At 39.9% G+C, this 17518-nt stretch overlaps 1 protein-coding gene across 3 annotated transcripts in view; it reads left to right on the forward strand.

Annotated features, from left to right (window-relative positions):
* mast4 (microtubule associated serine/threonine kinase family member 4) overlaps positions 1–17518 on the forward strand; it is a 161793-nt gene that overhangs the window by 120425 nt on the left and 23850 nt on the right. For all 3 annotated transcript variants that reach the window (XM_080418562.1, XM_080418563.1, XM_080418564.1), the window contains 7 exons: positions 626–758; positions 5915–5976; positions 7020–7111; positions 8072–8280; positions 9832–9970; positions 11461–11593; positions 14228–14393. In XM_080418562.1, coding sequence (XP_080274688.1) covers positions 626–758; positions 5915–5976; positions 7020–7111; positions 8072–8280; positions 9832–9970; positions 11461–11593; positions 14228–14393 — 934 coding nt within the window. The remainder of the gene's footprint in view (positions 1–625; positions 759–5914; positions 5977–7019; positions 7112–8071; positions 8281–9831; positions 9971–11460; positions 11594–14227; positions 14394–17518) is intronic.

The following is a 17518-nucleotide window of genomic DNA, read 5'->3' on the forward strand; positions in this document are numbered from 1 at the left end:
TCCACCAAGCTCACCAGTGTTCTACAACTGTGAGCTTGCAGATCTCCTAGTTGTAGATCGGCTATTTTCACTATTTTCTGTATATTTCTTTTAAACAGTTTTATGGGATTAAAAAAAAATCATTGTCTTTCAAATTGTGTGTAATGTTTTCGAAAATAAATAAATACGAAAAATAAGTTATACTTTTATTTTATTACCTTCCGAAATAATATTACAAATAACGTTTTGAAGGAAACAAAAAAGGCATGTTTACTCAAGACCCTTACTGATGGAATGCCTGGTAGGTCTCCATAATGTCAGCTATGTCTCCATAAACTGCTTCCACCAAGCTCACCAGTGTTCTACAACTGTGAGCTTGCAGATCTCCTAGTTGTAGATCGGCTATTTTCACTATTTTCTGTATATTTCTTTTAAACAGTTTTATGGGATTAAAAAAAAAAAAAAAAAAACGAAAAATAAGTTATACTTTTATTTTATTACCTTCCGAAATAATATTACAAATAACGTTTTGAAGGAAACAAAAAAGGCATGTTTACTCAAGACCCTTAAAAACAGGTATGTGACCCAAAAATGTAAGCCGTGGGAGTTGAAACTTATTTGTTAATTTTTTTTATTGTGTCTCCAGGAGTTTGACCCAGAAGAGTTCTATCATCTCCTGGAGGCTGCTGAGGGTCATGCTAAAGAGGGCCAGGGCATCAAGACGGACATCCCCCGTTACATCATCAGCCAGCTGGGACTGACACGAGACCCTCTGGAAGGTACAGAAAGAACCTTCATTATTATCTCACACTCACACGAGACCCTCTGGAAGGTACAGAAAGAACCTTCATTATTATCTCACACTCACACGAGACCCTCTGGAAGGTACAGAAAGAACCTTTTATTTTCTATCTCACACTCACACAAGACCAGTGGTGGAAAAAGTACTCACATGTTTTACTTTAGTAAAAGTATCAATGCTGCAAAATACTCTGTTACAAGTAAAAGTCTGGAATTAAAAATGTACTCGAGTAAAAGTACAAAAGTATTGGTATCCAAATGTACTCAAAGTACCAAAAGTAAAAGTACTCAAATGTTTGAAAATAGCAGATCTACAAGCTCACAACGCGTCGCAATGTGACACGTGAGCTTGTAGATCGTCTATTTTCAAATTGCCTATGTATAAAATAGGGCTAAAGTGGTTAATGTATGTTTTATAATATAATCATTTATATCTGCAAAGTAAATAGTAACTAAAGTTTTCAAATAATTGTAGTGGAGTAAAAGTACAATATTTGCCTCTGAGATGTAATGGAGTAGAAGTAAAAGTATTGACAATTGGAAATACTCAAGTAAAGTAAAAAAATACCCCCAAATTACTTGAGTAAATGTACTTAGTTACTTTACACCACTGCACAAAACCCTCTGGAAGGTACAGAAATGTGGACATACAGTATGAGGCTTACAGTAACAATATACAGTATGCAAATCTACAGTGACCCCCCAAAAAATACCCCAAAGGAATGGGAGAGGACCAAATTATTATTACATTATGAGAATCTCTGGAAGGTAGTAAAAAAATACCTTTTATTATCTCACAAAGAATACAGCCATGATCTGCATTAAGTGAATGAAATGATCTCTGGAGGGAAATTGGAGTTGATCTCAGGAAGTCAACTTATTATTGTTGAAAAAGATCTTTAGGACTTGAAGTGATGATTCTAATCATCTTGTCAGACAGAGACGCTTCATGCCCTGATTTAATACTCGGTTGTGCTTTGTAGATCGGCCTATTGGCGATGTGCGGCACAGGCGCACAGCCAAGTATAAATCGGGTATTAGTCAACAGAGATTCATTGAGTCGAGCTGTAGTTTTTTTCCTCTCTCTTCTCTCAGGCCTGATAGCTTAGATATTTTTTTCTCGTTATAATTCTTTTCAGGGACATCTTTAACCCATTAACTCTTTCAGTGCCACAATACGTCAAATACGTCATGAGGCCTAACGCCCCGTGTGCCACACTACGTCAAATACGTCATGAAAAAAAAAAAAAAAAAAAAAAAAGATTTTCAGATGTTCAGAACCCAAGATATGATGATTTGAAGATTTGCTGCTCCATTCACTTCTTGTTTAACTTTTTACTGAAAAAGGCTGTATCTCGGCTCCTAAGCACTTTTTTTTTTACAATTAATTTTGGTTGTGGCACTCAGAACCAAAATTCCATAAATAAGCATGGCATTGAAAGAGTTAAGACCGGGAACGATTGTTTTGGCTATTTTTGAATAATCTTGAAAATGTTTGCAAACCTTTGAATAAATATTTTTTAAAGTGAACATTTGTAAAAAAAATAATAATAAAACAATACAAAAAAAATGATCCGGGACCCCCAGAAGCAAAGATTTGAGTTATAAATGTTCGCTTTAAAAATATATTCAAAGATATGCTCAAATTTTCAAGATTTTTCAAAAATAGCAGCTCATAGCGGCAGCTGCTGCACAAGCTCATATATATATATCTATATGCTATGAGCTTGTATATCTGCTATTTTTGAATAGCCAAAGTATAAAACAATGGTTAAAGTGGTTACACAGATGCGTTCCCGGTTTTAAGTTAATACCTCAGTGATGTTGAACAAAGAGTTTGATGAGGAAAAGTAGGTGCTTTGTAAATATCTTTTTTTAGCTTCAGCATCCTTGGTTGTCACTGCTCTGTAGCGTTGCTCTTCTATATGGGCTTGATAGATATAACGGGTCCTTTGTCTTTTCCTTGTTCACTATTCTGCCTGGAGCGTGAAGCGCTTTCCAAATGGCACTCCTGCTGTTTTCTGCTTTTTTTTCCTAAAGCAAAACGAATGTTTGCGGAAGGTTCTTACAATATTCAAGCAACACGAAGCGCAAAGGAGAGATGAGGGGAGAGTAGATGAGGGGAGGAGGGGAGGGGAGGGGGTGAGAGTAGAGTGGAGGGGAGGGGGGGAGAGTAGAGTGGAGGGGAGAGAAGAGGGGAGGGGAGAGGGGAGGGGGATGGGGAGAGGGAAGGGGAGAGGAGAGGAGGGGAGAAAGAAGAAAAGAGGGGAGGGAAGAAAGAAGAAAAGAGAGAGGAGGGGAGGGGAGGATGAGGTAGGAGAGGAGGGAGGAGAGGAGGGGAGAGAAGAAAGGAGAGGAGGGGAGAGGGGAGGTGTATATCGTTGCTGTTGGGTGGAAACATCATTATGTCCAAAACTCTTCCTTTTATTATTATTATAATGGTGAAAATAGCTGATCTACAAGCTCAAACGCATTGTGAGCTTGCAGATCTGCTATACTCACTACTTCCACGCGACACTCTTGTAACACAACACTCTTTCAACATAAGGAGTTGAGCGATGGAGATGTGAGGCTCCTGTTTTAGAATTGTCCTTTCTAAGCAGCAAAATGATAGAGCTATATAGAAACGATGAAGACAAGCGTACTGTTGACTAAATAGCCTGGCAGTGAACAGATCGGTTCGCTAATGACGCGCCGTCTCTCTCGAGTCACTAACAAACATTCATTACAACTAATTAGAAAGGAATGGTCTCAGTTTGCTTCTTCCTCTCGTCAGCTCGTCTCCATTCTGTGTCCCCAGAGTGTCTCCGTTGTTTTTCAGGACCGCTGGGGAAGCACAAGTTGGAGAGAAGGAGCAGATGTTTAAATAGCATTGGACATGTGTTGATGTGTCTCTTTAGGGAGCGAGGCAAACACTCTCTGGCAGGATTTCACACACATGGGCACTGGCATGGATGACATAAATGCATACATACATACATACATACATACATACATACATACATACATACATACATACATACATACATACATACATACATACATACATACATACATAGATACATTGGGGCTGTTAACATTCCTCTGTAATGAAATTCGAATATTGATCTTAAAAATTGTCTAATATTCGAATATATTCGATTGTTATTATTATTATTATTATTATTACTATACAAATTTCTAATGTTTATTTGACAGGAACAATACAAAAATCAAGTATCAAGTGCTCGGATCCAATAAAAAATATATTGTGTTTGTTTTTATAACTTGATACATTGTTTTTTGTATTGTCCCTGTCAAAGAAAAAAAAAAAGAATACAAATAAAAAAACTGTGTTGGTTTTTTTATCTAATATTTTTTATATTTGAATATATTTTTTTCCCCATATTTGAGGAAATATGAATTTACCAGCCCTAACATACAGACATACAGACATACAGGCACAGTGAAATATGCTAGATCCGGGGTCTTAAACGTTTTTCAGGCCATGGACCCCTTAGCAGGGACCCCTACTACGTATTGTATACAATTCATATATCGCTTCATGGACGTGTTTGACACCTATCATCATTGTTGTGTAAATGTGGACCCTCAATACCTCAATACCTAGCAAAATTGACCTTTGGCTTTGTATTTGGTCTGCTCTTCTTTTCCTCGTACACCAAACATCTTAGCCAATGTAATGTAAAAAAAACAACAACATTTGGCTGTAGTAACTCTTGAGGGCCCCCTAGGGGTTCCGGGGGGCCCCATGTTGAAGACCCATGTGCTAGATGGTTTATAAACTACTACTGGTTTTGGTGGAGTTGAGGTTTTTGTAAACAGCTGTTGGACAAGGTGCTGCCACCTCTGATTTCCACCCCATTTCCTCCTCAATGTGAAGTCTCCTGGCATCAGCATGTTAAAGTTAATGGCTGAAGACATTCTCATGATGGCAGCTGTTTAGACATTAGTGCAGTATCTGTGTTTAAAAAGCATCTGGAAGCCATTTTCCCTCGGATGCTGGGACTGCACGGCTGTATCCATATCAAGTGTTTTTTAGGTTTTTTTAGCTGGCAGCCCCAGTCTGCTATGGTAAAGCCGCGCTGGTGTGCTACTCTCGGCATCCACCGTTTTTTTTTTGGGAACGCATCTATGTAACCACTCAAACCATTATTTTATCCTTTGGCTATTCAAAAAATACCAGATATACAAGCTCACCCAATGCCGCACTACGAGCTTGTAGATCTGCTATTTTTTTTAAATCGTGACAATTTGTGCAAATCTTTGATATATATTTTTTAAGTGATTTTTTTTACTCAAATCTTTGCTCCTGTGGGTCCCTGCAACAACATATTTTGAGATGGGGGGGGGTCTGCGGCAAAATACATATCATTTTGTAAAAAAAAATGTGTACATCTGAATCCCCAGAAGCAACAATCTACAAAGTAACTAGTAACTAAAGTTTTCCCGACTCGGGATGGAGTTATGAATTTCTTCTACTGTACCACTCGTCCTAGGATATCATAATGTCATTTAACACAACGGGTGCCAGCGTTTTATTAAAACAGATTACTTTGAGTGCCAGAGATCTCACCGTTTGTAATGCTGTGCTGTTTATAGCTGTGGACTCCACGGCGAGCACCCAAACGCAAACAATAGATGCGTGTACGGCGATCGATGGTCCTGGCTAACGCCTGGAACAATAACATCTCTCACGCGAGTCGCCATTACGGAGTAATCGCCCATCGAAAAGGACTCGTTTTCCCCACTGTAAAAAGTTAAGGAGATACAGAGTTTTTTATCAAGGAGATAGAACGGGAGTGGACGGGGAGCCATGTTTTTTTGGCACGGTGATCCATGTGTCCCTTCCTTCTCAGAGTCACCGTGGGTGATTCCAGAGCCCCCCCCCCCCCCCCTTGTGGAAAAAAAAACAAAAAGACCGATAACAAGTTTTTTTACCGTGTTTGGCACCCGATGTGATAAAAGGTAAGAAAAACATCTGGTGGAATTCTCCTTAAGTTTAAGTCAAGTGTTCCAGTTGACCTGGTGACAGGTGGTGATCAGGCCTTGTTCAGCAGTCTGATGGTAGCCGAGTGGTTGTACAATGTTATGTTGTTTGAACTCTTCTATTTCTTCTGTTTTTTACACATAGAAATCGCTCAGCTGACCAGCTGTGACAGTGGGATTGCAGAAACTCCCGAAACGGACGACTCTGTGAGTATGAAGTCGATCAACCACTTAACCCTATACAAAAATGTTCTGAAATCTGCCAATCTGCAAGCTCACAATGCATTACATTGTGAGCTTATTTTTTCATTTAGTTTTTGCCTATAATGACATGGCCAAAATAGGGACGCTAGTTTAAAAGTCATTAATATTGTATACAGTTTAGTGACAACGATTAAATAAGAAGCATTCAGTTGTTTCACCAGCCAGTAGCAGCATGCATGAATAAATGTAAAATTAAGTACACAAAAGAAGGAATAATATCCCTATAAAAGTATAAATAGAATTACAGTAGCACTATAAAATATTTAGACTTGGGTTCACGATCAGGGCTATGGCTTAAAAACGTACCTGAATACACATCAATTATGTTCCCACTACACTACTAGCATGATGGAGAAAGAGAGCTGAAATATTGTTGGAATGCAGTTAATAATAAAATCATAATTTAGTATTGTTTTTGTCACTGTACATTTGCACATAGATAATATTTGTTCGAGGCATTTACCCTTTTTCCTAGTCTTTGCTGAATATTATTGTCATGGAAAAACAAAAATCGTGGATCATTTGTGCAAATCTTTGAATATATAAATACATATGTCTCAAAGCGAACCTTTTTAACTCCGATCTGTGCTTCTGGGCGTCCCTGGCTGGAACAACATATTTCGAGATGGGGGTCCGCGGCCAAATACATATCATTTTGGGGGTCCTTGACATGAAAAAGTTGGCGCACCACTGCATATAGCAACATACTGTTAGGATATAGAAAACATTTTTAGATATGTATTTGGTCGCGGACCCTCATCTCAAAATGTTTTGTTCCAGGGACCCCCCAGAAGCAAAGATTTCAGTTACAAATGTTCGCTTTAAAAAATATAGCGTGGCACTGTGTGCCGCGCTTAGAGCTTGTAGATCTGCTCTTTTTGAATAGCCAAAGTATAAAATAATGGTGATAGCTAAAATCTAAAATGACACAGATGCGTTCCGTTCCTGTATTGCATGCGTTATTTGTGATGTCTCTCTCTCGTCAGTCTCAGAGTCTGAGTGCAGCCCTGCGGACTCGTCGTAAACCCTGTGAGATGGACTTTGAGATGACAAAGCTCATCAGCAACGGAGCTTACGGGTGAGAGAGACCAACTCATTCTTCTCTCCAGGATAATGTCGTTGCTGTGGGGCAGAAACCTCTTATCTCCGTGTTGTGTGTGTTTTTTTCGTAAATTAACGGCCAACGTGATCATACTACAGCGTCACAAAAAAAGAGCTTGTAGATCTGCTACTTTTGCTATTTTTTTATTTGAATCCTGTACTGAAAAGTAACGGTTTTGTACACGGTTTCCACCCGACAGAGGTAATATAATATTCTGACCAAAGCTTCTCATGCTTATATTTAGAATTTGTAGTTGTAAAGTTGCATAATAATAATAATAATAATAAACTTTATTTGTATAGCAACTTTCATGACAGTTCAAAGTGCTCTACAGAGCAAGAATGCAATTACAGAAAAAGTACAACTAATTTAACAATAAAGCAAAAAAGAAAAGCAAACAACATTAAAATAAAGGGATTTGTTTGCATATATCTTTAATGTTTTTTGACATCTGTCAAAATGAGTCTGTCCTACTTTAGGTTCAGAGTCTCCAGGAACTGAAAATGACCTGACAATCACCCTAATGTATTATTGGATCACACTGGTTCTCAATGTGTGGTCTGGGGACCCCCAGGGGTCCTTAAGGGCGTTCTAGGGGATCCCCAGCTAAAGGATTGATAGTTAGAAACTAAATGGGGTATCAAATGGGGGTTCATGGCCTAATAATGCATATCAAAGTGGGGGGTCTTGAAATAAAAAAGTTGACAATCACTGGTATATAATATATGTGTTCTTATTTATTTATGTATGTATTCATGTTGCCCTCTTTATTGATTTATGTATTTTTTCACTCATTTATTTACTGATTTACTCATTCATTTATTCATTCATTCACTCATTTATGTATTTATGTATTTCTTTATTCACTCATTCACTCACTCATTCATGTATTCACTCATCTGCTCATGTATTTATGTATGGCGTTCCTTCCCACAGTGCTGTGTACCTGGTGCGCCACAAGGAGACCAAGCAGCGCTTCGCCATGAAGAAGATCAACAAGCAGAACCTCATCCTGAGGAACCAGATCCAGCAGGCGTTCGTGGAGCGAGACATCCTGACGTTTGCCGAGAACCCCTTTGTGGTGTCCATGTACTGCTCCTTCGAGACCCGGAGACACCTCTGCATGGTCATGGAATACGTGGAAGGTCAGTGTTAGAGGTCGCTTAGGGGTCTTCAACGTTTTTTAAGACCAAGGACCCCTTAGCTGAGAGAGAGATGAAGCAGGGACCCCCCCCCCCCCCCCACTACATACTGTATAAAATTGTGTTGCGGATTAAACTTTTTTGATAGATTTCATCGATATAGCGTCATAGACTTGTTTTACATACATTACCTTAAAGGAGAATTTCACCCCTGGAAGAACTTACAGTCACTCAATGTTAATAATATGTGTAGTAGATAACATTAGCAACATTTGAAATTTGCACCCTATGGCCAGAAAAATATAGAAGTGTGTGTGTTTGAATGGGGTTTGACTGGACTGCTGCATTACTACAATGACCATAATGCTTTGGGGCACTGCCCTTCCTTGTGGGGAGAGGAGGCTGCATGGGGGTGTGGTCTACATTGTAGTCAGGAAATAAGGCGAGATAAGAGACTATGAGTCAAATGACTCATAGTCTCTGAGGATATGGATACAAATCTAAAAATACAGATAAAACACAAAAAACACACCAGGATCATGTTTATGGGTCCTAGACCTAGGTAAAAAATAGGGGTTTGATGCAAAATCGGCAAAATGTCCCTTTAATATGTTGGATTCATATTAACTCACTGAGTGCCAGAATTATTTCTGGCCAGTGCGATTTTTAGGAAGCGAGATACTTTTTTTTCAAAAACACGTCAAACACGTCATTGGCACGTTGCGCCATAGCGGTAAAACTCGTCAATGGCACTCAATGAGTTAACTCTTTCACTGCCAGACTATTTTCTGGCTCTGTTTGCCCACTGCCAGCAATTTTCGTTCTTTTTTTATCCTTTCAACTGATCACAGAAAATGTATATTCATTACGACAGCTTGTCAAATCGTTTATAAACACGCACACTATATGTGTGCCTCGCCCAGAGAAAAACAATTACAACCGCGACGGCCCCCTTGCCTTCTAACAGCATGTGAATATACAATTTCTCGCCAAAAATGCACGATTTTCATACCTTTTCAAATGGCCACAGAAAACATGTGTGCGTCGCCCAGAGAAAATGTATCCAACCGGGACATTTCCTTCACCTGCAGCAGCATGTTGAAAATAGGATGTCTCGCGAAACACAGGGGAAAAAAGTCAACTCGAGATTTACTTAGTTTCTTTCCACCACTAGTTGTTATCCTCCTATAATTTGACAAAGCTCTATGTGAGGTAGGTAGGGTGGCGGTGAGACAAACATTGTTCTCCCCGGTGCTCCTCAGTGGCTGGAGCTATTGATCTGAAATTGCACACAGCCATTGACCATTACCATGTGCACGGAACTGCAAAGCCCGTTTTTCGATTTACCCAACTGTCAGCTGTTTATTCGCGTTTGTATGTAAAAGAATGTCGCCGTGGTTACGGCTGCCCAGCTGTGGGATGGCCCCGCGAGCTATGGGATGAATGGCTCCCGGGTTGCCAGATCATGTGTGCATATCCCCCCCACGGATGTGTCGACCGGGTATGGACTAGTGTTGATAAACTGACAGCCCTGCTTTGTGTGTGTTTGACCAGGAGGGGACTGTGCCACTCTGTTGAAGAACATGGGACCTCTGCCGGTGGACATGGCACGCATGTACTTTGCGGAGACGGTCCTGGCGCTGGAGTACCTACACAACTATGGCATCGTTCACAGAGATCTCAAACCTGATAAGTGAGTCCTAACTGAGTCTGTTTGTCCATCTGTGTATGTAGCAGTGGTGGAAAAAGTAGTATTTTTTTTTCCACTTAAGTAAAAGTATCAATACTGCAATGTAGATATACTCTGTTTACAAGTAGAGGTCGGGAATTAAAAATGTACTCGAGTAAAAGTATCAAATTATTTGTATCAAAATGTACGCTGTGTAATTTCACAAGTTTTCAAATGTATAAAAATCATTTGAAAATAGCAGATCTACAAGCTCACAATGCGTCGCGAAGCGACACATTGTGAGCTTGTAGATCGGCTATTTTCAAATGGCCAAAATGTATATAGGGCTGAAGTGGGTAATGTATGCTTTGTAAAATCTACAAAGTAACTAGTAACTAAAGTTTTCAAATAATTGTAGTACAAGTATAATATTTGTCTCTTAGATGTAGTGGAGTTAAAGTAAACGTACTGAAAATTGGAAATACTCCAGTAAAGTAAAAATGCCTCAAAATTGTACTTAAAGTAAAAATGCCTCAAAATTACAGTAAACTTGAGTAAATGTACTTAGTTACTTTACACCACTGGTATGTAGTATGCAAATGATGTATGTTGTTTCTGATGAATGTTCTAAATGTTTACTTAGGCTCTGAACCCGCTGAAGATCTGTTAATAAAGCTCTCTACTTGCCTCAGAGCGCCACCCTGTGGTCAAGTGGAGACATTAGCATATCTCAACTTGACCCCAACTACAACGATAAAGATTACATACATATGTCGTTTTAAAAGTCTCAAGTGAAGTCCACATCACTGTAAAGACGACTTGGTGGTTATCTCATTCCCTGCCTAGAACGACTAAAACGACTTCTGTCCTTTAAGCCCCCTCTGCCAAGAACGACTAAAACGACTTTTAATTTTTTCAAAAAAAGAAATATCTTTTCTAATTATTTTTTTTTAACCCAAAGACCAAGGAGATATGATTTTTTGAAGATCTAGACTCCCATCCACTTCCTTGTTAACTTAAAACTTAAACATTTTGTATCTCGGCTCCTGAGTACTTTTTTTTTTCAATTAAAAATCTCTGGCAGTACCCATGGAGACTTTTTTTTTTTGTCGCATTCCTAAGCCAATAATTTGATGATCAGCGGATCGGTAGGCAGCGGTTCCGGTAGGAGATACAAAGGAGACTCTTTGTGTCTCCTACCGAAACCGCTGCCGTTTATCAAATTATTGTCTTAGGAATGCGACAAAAAAAATAAATCCATGGGGTGACTAATCGATTGAAAAAAGGTCATTTTGGGGGTGAACTATCCCTTTAATGATGATGTTGGCATCAACTTTCAGAGCGATTTGGTGAACGATGGAAACAGCCAATCAAAATCCATCCCAATTGAACACGTAACTCGCAGCCCACGCGTTTGCAGAACGTTATGGCTCATCGCTGTGGATGATCACATCATTATAGTTATCATTCTTAACTTCATATGACTTCATATCTTTCCCTTTTGCCTCCCCCAGTCTGCTGGTGACCTCCATGGGTCACATCAAGCTGACAGACTTTGGGCTGTCCAAGGTGGGCCTGATGAACATGACCACCAACCTGTACGAGGGACACATCGAGAAAGACGCCAGAGAGTTCTCTGATAAACAGGTACGGGCGCCATCATTTTGATTGGCGTGACTTTGTGCACAGAGACACACTGCAACCTCTCCACTATTAAGTCATTTTCCCCAAACGTGTTGCTGTTCTCTAGGGTGGACTGGTGGGGACTAGGGTTTAAGCCAAGCAATGCTTTTGATAGAGAGAGAGGAGAGACTGGAGAGAGAGAGAGAGAGAGCAAGAGAGAGCGCGTGCGAGAGAGAGAGAGAGAGCGAGAGAGAGAATTAGACCGATGTGGTCGTTGGTCCGATTTTTTTATCATCATTAATGTAGCCTACCCTACCTACACTTGCATTTTAGAACGTTCAAACTACCATTTTACTAGAACTACCCAGTAGAACAAGTGAACTGCACAACAGCTGTCTGTCTCATTGATTGTCAGTGGCAGCGCATGCATGTGCACATCAAAATCACACTACAAAACCCGACATTTGATCAACAACAAAATATAGATTAATACATTTGACAACATACAGCCAACATCCCAAAATGGAGTCTTAATATCCAGCAAGTAGCCTAATATAAATTAATAACTGCAAACAAATTACAAGTTTAGGCTATCAAATAAATCAATATCCTACAAAAGTAGAGATAAGCTGTGACCTCACCGGCGCTCTGATGGACAATAAATAAATAATCCTTTTGCAAATTCTCTTGTCAATAATGATACAAATGGAACGTTTATTTCAGCAGCTAGAGTTTGACATTGTTTGAGTGCGTGTTGGGTGCACAGCGCAGCTCCTCGTTTAAGTTAATTGTCTTCACCCGCTGCTGCGCAACAGGGCAGATCTCCGCCAGGGCACTATATTATATTTATATATTATATTTATATGAAAATCAATCAACTTAAGTCATTATTAGTGCAAGTTCATAGGTGGACACAATAGGGACATTTGGGCACCTCAATATAAAATTGGCTATTTAAGTATCTACATATAAATGCATTTTAGTGGGTACTTTTTTTTTTTTTACCCTTTAACGGGAATTCCCGGGAAGCCCGGGAAAAGGTCTGAAAATTCCCGGGAATTAAAATTAGCTATTTCCCGGAAAATGTTAAACCCTAGTGGGGACTGGGTCCCCACAAGATTTTTTTGGCGGTCCCCAGATGACAGTGAAGTGACAATTGAAGGACTTTTAAGGCCTTTTTTTAAAAAAAAAAGAAAAAAGAAAACTGCATTGCTGCATCAGAAGTAACTATACTATAAAAACTGGTCAAACATTGGCCAAATTGTCAAATAATATAAGAAAGAGGCAAACATTTTGAAAATAGCTGATTTACAAGCTCAGAATGCCTCGCAACGCTTGTAAATCAGCTATTTTAACAATATTTATCTGTGGAACCGAGTCAAACAAAATGTAATGCCTCAACTCCTACAATTCCAAGTGTGTATCAGGGTGGGGGGGTCCCCAGTGCAAATATTATTGTTTTGGGGTTCCCCAGTTCAAATATGATTATTTTGGGGGGTCCGCAGTTCAACTATGATTATTTTGGGGGGCCCCAGTTCAACTATGATTATTTTGGGGGGCCCCAGTTCAAATATGATTATTTTGGGGGGTCACGGCCTGAAAAGGTTGAGAACCACTGCTCCAGGGATACACATATCTGTTACTTTTCTAGTGATCTGCACTTCATGAACACTGCAGCTACTTTTAATCTCGCCTCGTGGCGGAACTTTATGTACACATCTGCATGTGATGCTAATGTTCTAACCTCGTGTATACAGTACCTGCTATTGACCCATTCAATCCGGGAACACATCTGTGTCACTTTAGATTTCTTTGGCTGTTCAAAAAATAGCAGATCTACAAGCTTGTAGTGTGGCACCGAGTGCCGCGCTATGAGCTTGTAGATCTGCTATTCTTTTTAAACCGTGAACATGTGCAAATCTTTGAATATATATATTTTTCAAAGCGAACATTTGTAACTCAAATATTTGCTTCAGGGGGGTCCCTGGAACAAAATATTTTGAGATCGGGGTCCGTGAACAAATACATATAATCTTGGGGGTCCTTGACATGAAAAAGTTTAAGAACCACTGATATACTGTAGCAACATAAGTTTTAAAAAATGTTTAATTTAGAAGACATTTGTCAAATGTTTAATATTTGGCAAATTAGCATTTGACAAATGACAAATGTTCAGTTTAAAAGATATATATTCAAAGATTTGCACAACATGTCCACGATAGAAATGTTTTTAGCAGATCTACACTCATAGCGCGGCACTCTATGAGCACTCCACAAGCTATGAGCTTGTAGATTTGCTATTTTTTTAATAGACAAATAAATCAAAAAATTACACAGATGTGTTCCCGGTCTTAATGGGTTAATATGCTTTATGTATGTATATATGTATATATGTATATATGTATATATGTATGTATGTATGTATGTATGTCTGTCTGTCTGTCTGTCTTGTGAATTATTTGACCTGTTCTATCCTGTGTTTTCCCCTTGTTCTTCCTATCTCTATCCTCTTCCCCTTCTCATGAAAACCACAAATGATGGAACATAAATAATTTTGCCCACTTTTTTATTTTATTTGGGGACCACAGTATTTTTTATTTTAAAACCTCTGTGATAGGCTAATGAAACTACATGTGTGTTTGTTGTGTGTGTTTTTAGGTGTGTGGCACTCCAGAGTACATAGCCCCGGAGGTGATCCTGCGCCAGGGTTATGGTAAACCGGTGGACTGGTGGGCCATGGGCATCATCCTCTACGAGTTCCTGGTGGGGTGCGTGCCCTTCTTTGGAGACACGCCAGAGGAGCTGTTTGGACAAGTCATCAGTGGTCAGTTTACTTTGATTCTTTCTTAATCCATTCTCAATCCGGGAACGCAATCTGTGTCATTTTCAGATTTCTTTGGCTATTCAAAAATAGCAGATCTACAAGCTCTGGCGTGCACATAGCATGTCCTAACCTGTCACCCAAAATCTGTAACAACAAAGAACAGTGGGGAGGAAGGTCTTTTAAAAAAGAAGGCCCAAAAAAAAGCAGTGCACAGTTCAACACAGTTCAACAAGCACCTTCAAAGCTAGGAACAGCAGAGGAACCTCTTTGATTAGCCTGCCCTGTCTACTGGACCCCAAACATGTTGACCTCTTTCCTTTAAACTATTCCAAGTTTTGTTAATTACATTTTTTTTCATCAGATTGTAACAATAATTATGCTCTGTTGGTATTGCACTATATCGTGTTGCAGTTGCGCTATATCTGTTATTATTACATATATTTTACTTGTATATTTGGTTATCTGGGGTTATGAATTGTGGGTTTAGTATGTGACATCTGTATTCTGTATTTCTGTTTATGCTCAACTCATTCACTGCCAGACTTATTTCTGGCTGCGCTTGCCCACTGCCAGCGATTTTAGTTTTTCTTACCTTTTCAACTGGCCACAGAATATTTATATCAAATATGATCTATCCCAGGAGGACTGCTAAGCACGGAGGGGATCACTGTACTGCAGTGAGAAGAAAAAAAAACTGACCACGACTCCTCCTTCCCTTCTTACAGGCTGTTGAAAATAGCATGTCTCGCCAAAATGCAGGGAATAAAATGTGTATGATTTCTTTTTTAGATTTTGCCAAAAAAAAATCCTCGCGAGATTTCTGTTTCCATTTGCTTTTCCCGTTTCTAGGGTCAGAACATACTGGTAAGCAATGCTGCTTGACCAAGCAGTGCCTGTTGCGCTGCATGGATGTTGCTACTATGTAACTCTAGGGGTGTTCAATGTTTTTTCAGGCCAAGGACCCCTTAACTGAGACAGAGATGAAGCAGGGACCCCCCCACTAAATATTGTATAGAATTGTGTTGCAGATTTTTTCATAGATTTCATAGATAGCTTCATAGACTTGTTTGACAGCACTATAATTTTGGAGTGTATTTTCAGACATTTAACCACTTAAAGGAGAATTTCGCCCGACCGTTTTCTTACCTTTTTATGATGTTATGATAATATCCTAAGGACGAGTGGCACAGTACAGAAATTTGACAACTCCATAAGCGGGTCCGCCGCAGTTGAAAACCTGCGCCTATAGTCTTTGTTTATAGTGTTAGAACACTATGCAACGTGTCTGTCTTGAATGTCCCTCACCGTAAGTCGTGCTTTCGCGACAGTTCCGGACGGGCGCCCGGAAGTGTTTCACTCTGTACTTGGTCTGCTCTTTTTTTTTTACATCTACACCAAACCTCTTTGCCGGAAATAGCCGATCTACAAGCTCACAACGCCTCGCAGAGCTTGTAGATCTGCTATTTTTGGATGCTAGGGTTCAAGTGGTTTATGTAATAACAAAAAAAATATCCTATCACAGAAAGATTTGGCGGACCCCCTGTAGTAACTCTGAGGACCCCCTAGGGGTCCCGGACCCCCTGTTGAAGACCCCTACTCTAAACCATTCTGGCGTTACACACTTTTCTGAAGGTGCTTGTTGAGCTGTGCACTGCTGTACAGCACGATTACATGTTGTCTTCTGCATTCAAGGAGCTTCGGGTTTTGTATAGCCATGAAACTCGCAATGATTTCGGGCGTCAACATATTAACAGTTAAAAACGGCAACATGTGCCCCCCCCCCCCCAATAACTTCCAATAACTTCCAACACATTCCAATAACCCCCCCCCTGGAACCCAGGTGGGGGGGGGTTCCAGGGGGTCCCCAGCTAAATGTGTTAACATAGCATCACAATAATTTTAACCACTTTAACCTTTTATACTTACACTTTTCTTTAGATGGGGGTCCGCGGCCAAGTACATAATCATTTTCATGAAAAGGTTTGAGAACCACTGATTCAAAGGCTTAAACTAAGAGTGTGGTTTGTGGAACTGCTGGATTGTAAATTCCATTCCATTGTATGGAAATAAAATAAAGGGCATTTTCTGCGATGACAGATTTGGTATGCTCTGGGTCACACCAAGCCAGTGGGACTGGCTGTTAATTAAACGTCGACAACACTGGATGCACGCTGCTATGGCCCCAGGCCACACATGCATATTCATAACCACTCCCCAAATTAGATTAAAATGGGGAACAAATGTCGCTGAGGAGACAATCCCAGCTGGTGTACCGTAGACCAGGTGTCTTCAACGTTTGTCAGGCCCAGGACCCCTTAGCAGAGAGATGAAGCAGGGACCCCCACTATAGCCTGGAATGAACCCGCCCCATATTTGCATACTGGTTCCTGATTGGTGCCCCACTACTTCGGGGGGAGCTAAATCCAATCACAACCAAGCGGGGACAGACCAATCTGCCAGTTTTTTGTTTGTTTTATGCACTGGTGGATTTGTCTGTTTTCCAGGCTGCCCCACTACATTGTTGTGTGTAAAATTGTTTTGCAGATTAAACTTTTTTCATAGATTTCAATAGCTGGCTTCATAGACGTGTTTAAATGAATCATTGGTGTTGTCAATTAATGTTTGTTTGTTTGTTTGTTTACACATTATCTACAGCATGTTGGATTCATGTTACTGTGTATTTTCAGATATATATTTTTTCAGACCGTTTTCCCCTCTACATCAAACCTCTTTGCCAAAAATAGCTGACAAGCTTGTCAAGCAGTTTCCCAGGACCTCCAGTGTGGAGGTTCACATCCAAACATCTGCTTCCCGCAACAGCTGCGAAATTCAACCCACAAAACACAGCAATGGTCCAATTTCATCCATCCGTCCATCACAGTGGGCTGTGACCTTGTAGATCGGCTATTTTTATCTAAATCTACTAAGTAACTTGTAACTAACGTTAAGGGTAGGGTAAGTGCTATTTTTTTGTTAAAAGGTTAAAGTACTATAGTCTGATAGTAATCATTGCTACAGAGCGTTTGTTCAGTCACAGGGGTCTCTCCAGCTCTTTAGTAAACAGAATATAGTACATGTTCAGGTAGGTGACAACATTTAAGCCAATCAGGAGAGAGCACTGAAAA

This window comes from Gymnoscopelus braueri (genome assembly GCF_963280865.1).
Source record: "Gymnoscopelus braueri genome assembly, chromosome: 22".
NCBI lineage: Eukaryota > Metazoa > Chordata > Actinopteri > Myctophiformes > Myctophidae > Gymnoscopelus > Gymnoscopelus braueri.